We start from the raw sequence: 3934 nt of genomic DNA on the forward strand, positions 1-3934 counted from the left end.
CAGAAATGAAAGGCACCTTTCCTTCCAGCTGTTTGTAGCACTGCAACATTTCACGAACATCTGTGGCTGTGCTCTGGTAAATCCATCATACCATGATAAAGCACTATCTCCTCGAGCTCCTGCATGACGAAGCTTGTGCTGTTAACTACAAAGGCAGACTTGCATTTCTGCGGCAGAGCCAAGATATTATTTATATCATTTTTTATATCGTTCCATTGTGTTGGTCTTCCTTTCCCTTCAGAAGAACTTTCAGGAAAATTAATGGATAGAGTGGGGGATGTATCCTGCCATGAGGTTTTGTTACACAGCGTTAGGCTGTAGGAACAAGCTAGATGTTTTGTTAGAACAAGTCACTGCGAGAGACCTGTGAAACTGGCAGGTAGAAAACTGGATGCTGAAGCAGCAAAACCCAAAATCCTGTCCCACCCATCTTAACTAAACCCCATGAACTACCTCAGTGACCAGCAGAAATGAGGGGCAGCTGAAGAACAGACTGCCCTCCACACTGTTAAAAGTTATAGGTAACAGACAGGCAGCATGCAGATGCTGGTGACAACTCCCAACACGTTACTCTACATGCATAGTAAGAACACAGCAGAGCAAGAGCTGTACTGGCAAAAAGTACGCTTTTGCTCCTTGGAGTTAAGCTTACTCAGCTGAGAGAGGCATGCAAAGTGGTTTTGCTGGTATGCCAGTATCTTTACACCAGTGCTGGAGTATACCAGAGTACTGGAGACAGAAGAAATAGGCAGAGCCTAAGGGCACCAACTGCAGCTACTTTGTGCTATATGAAGAAAATTAGAGTGTGGCAAGAGTCAAGGGAATGTTCTTTGCCTGAACTGTAAGCTGCATAATAATGCTATCAACAACAGCCTATAAAATATTCAGTAGGTATCTCTTTCACTGACCTGATAAAACGTATAGCTCGGGGCCAAGAGGTTCACCATCTCAAAATTTTCCACTAGGACCCTGATGCAAATTAATACCAAACAGCATGTGCTGTCATTACAGCATACAGAAAAACATTAGAATGACTTCTAAAACAGCAAATCCCTCCTGGGGGAAGAAAAAAAAAAAAAAAAAACAACCAATTGTTGTTTATTCTACACTGAGTAAAACCAGCAATTACACCACCAGTGAAAAAGCTTCTCTACTATAGGGCAAAGTATCTGTTAACAACATACCCACAAGCCACCTCCTCCTCCTTCAGCACACCAAGACTGACGGACCTCAGTGAGGCTTTGTTTCAGGTAATCCACAAGCAACAGAGCCAAATTCAAGTTCATCGTGATTACTCAGCAGAGCGAACACTAGTATCAAAAACTACGTGGGTGCTGTCTCAGTTTAGGAGGATTCTGTTATCCAAAGCCTCAAGCTGGATTTTGCACCCCACAAGACTTGGGCAACGGCTAAGAGAAAAGGGAAGCAGGTTCGCCTCCTTGGTCTGCTACCACTGGCTGTCCAGTTTGGTCCAAGAGGCACAACGTATCAGTGCAAACAAACTCCAATTTCAACTGATTTTCCTGAGAATTTTAAAGCTGTCTCACATGGTATTCGTACAGAGGTTACTTTCAGGAGAAGACGGAAAGCTTAAGGTGCTTTCTATCCATGGCTACTAGTCACATCTTCAGGAAACAGCATACACACCAAAAGGCATTGGTCTCTACACGAGGAACCTCTGAATCAACAAAGAATTCAGTTTAATAGGATAGGTGAAAGAAAGATTTAAGATCCACAGAAGTCAAGCCTGAAGTCTATCTAAGGTGCTGACTTCAATCTCTCTGAAGAGGACAAAAATGACAAGGGCACAAAGGCAACTGTGCTTTAACTAAACTTTTTAATAGGGATGGATCCAAATAACATACTGTAAGCCAGTTAACAATCTTCACTGAAATCTTATTACCTTAGTGAATAAATTAATGGTCAGTTGAATTAAAAAAAAAAAAGCAAGAATTGAGTAAAGATATTACAAGTCCTTTGAGGAACACTTCCACTGCTACAGTTACTGTTTTTGCTGATACACACCCAAAAACGTATTGTGATGACCCTTATTTCTCCAAATGCCTCCACTGCAGCACCTGCAATATTTCAATGACTAATTCATGTAATGACTTATAGTCCATTATCAGGTGGGCAGCTCTTTGGTAAAGGTGTGGCAATGGATTCTTTGCTTTCTGTCAGTGCTCGCGGCGGATGGACAAAAACACTGAACTTGACACCTTGGTTAGAGGCTGCCCTCACAAAACCACTATTTGCAGTCATGGTGATGGCTTTTAAAGTGTCTCCTGTCCCAAAAATGGTAAGAGAACGGCTATTGATTTTTGAACTCGCCACTAGTCCTAAGGCACGGTCAGACGGCTGATCTGGCACCACACGAATTCTTTTAACAAGCAACGCAGCTCGCTCTTTCTCCCCAGGTCCTCCCAGTGTTTCCAAGATGGACTGAAAATCTCTGACAGCAGATTCACAGGCAAAGAGCTCTTTCCCCTCCATGAACTCCTCCAGCTGAGGCAGGACTCTCTCCCTCCTTTCTTGAGCCGCTTGCTCTGTTAGCACTTTTTCTTTGAAGATGAAGTAGCAGCCACCATAGCTCAGAGCAGAAACGTAGGTTATCAAGGTAGTGATGTCCAAGTTCACTCTATTGCACACGTTTACTTTGATCTGGGTAGGAAAAGCAATGCTGGCCACTAAATTCTCCCGGTCTACTCTGGTCACCTGCAGGAGTTCAGGGCCTTCTTCATCTGATTCGCTGGCACTAAGGTGCTGGTTTTCTGTAGATGGCTCCGCCAGTGAGTTCACAGCCACAATGTCTCCTCGCACAGATATTCCCATCTCCTTGAGTCTCTCTGCCATAGGACTGGACACACTGTTGTAGAATGCAAAGATTATGTGGGGATTGCTGTACTCCACTGGCTGCTGACGGCTTGCTTGCAGGAAGTCCTCTGCCTGCTCAATAACGCTTTTGTCACCATACTGGCCTCTCCCCAGCCAGATGTTATGCAGAGCCTCAGCCTTCCGACCGATGGCCTTCACCCATGTGTGACCTCCATTTGCGACAACATCTACCACCAGTGTCTGTTTGTCTCCAAACCTGTCCTCATAGGCAAAGACATGGAGGACACTGACAACGTCCTCCAGGTTCTCTGCTGACTGAATAATGGCTTGGAGATGGGTAAGGTTTGTACTCTGCAGATGGGATTCTTTAATGGCCACCTTCCCTGCTTCCACTTTGTGTAAGAAGTTTAGTTCAGCCTTCAGTTTGCCACATAGTTTTGCCCCACCTTCTATTCTCCTTTTCTGGGACTTGGAAAGAGCCTCTGCTCTGTTGATCAATTCTTTGGCAACAGCAATTCTTTCAGAAAGCAGCGACTGCACAGACATATTGGAAACATTATTCCTAGCAAGTGAAAGCAAAAGAGAAGATTGTTATTGCATGGTCAAGAATAAAGGCAATCAAAAGAGGTCTTTGCAACAGTATACAGTGGAGTTTTGCAGTAGGTTTAGTGCAACAGCTACCCATATTGTCAAGCACAAGCATCAGGAACCTCACCACAAGTCCCACCAAAGAGTTCAATTCCTTTCCTTCGCCTCTGGGGACCCAACCTACAGCCTCAGAAGATCTCAGTTCTCAGCAAGGGAGAACAGTAGCATTCAAGTCTCCACACACACTTTGCAAGTTTGTGGACTTTCCCCCACATGTGAGCCCTTCACTGAGCTAGTCACTTAAAGAGATCTCAACTTTCACAGCTCATTTGCAAAAGTTACCATCCAGTGCAAAATTAGAAATCTTGTTAATGCTATAAGCAAACCTTGCCTGTCCCTCTCACCACAGTTACCATTAAAATATAAAAGCTACCCATCATGCTTACAGACATACATAAAAACTGAAGTGAAGTCCGGCTCCCAGCAAGTATTTCAACACAACGTAGAGGAA

At 44.1% G+C, this 3934-nt stretch overlaps 1 protein-coding gene across 1 annotated transcript; it reads right to left on the reverse strand.

Moving 5' to 3' along the window:
* Positions 1–1826: 1826 nt before the first annotated feature.
* LOC104623886 (chromosome unknown open reading frame, human C7orf25) lies at positions 1827–3392 on the reverse strand. The gene has a single exon (XM_010291100.1). The coding sequence runs from the start codon at positions 3379–3381 to the stop codon at positions 2113–2115; it is 1269 nt and encodes a 422-aa protein (XP_010289402.1). The 5' UTR covers positions 3382–3392; the 3' UTR covers positions 1827–2112.
* Between the last annotated feature and the right edge of the window lie 542 nt (positions 3393–3934).

The sequence above is a fragment of the Phaethon lepturus genome, unplaced genomic scaffold (genome assembly GCF_000687285.1).
Source record: "Phaethon lepturus isolate BGI_N335 unplaced genomic scaffold, ASM68728v1 scaffold48397, whole genome shotgun sequence".
In the NCBI taxonomy this organism is placed as follows: domain Eukaryota; kingdom Metazoa; phylum Chordata; class Aves; order Phaethontiformes; family Phaethontidae; genus Phaethon; species Phaethon lepturus.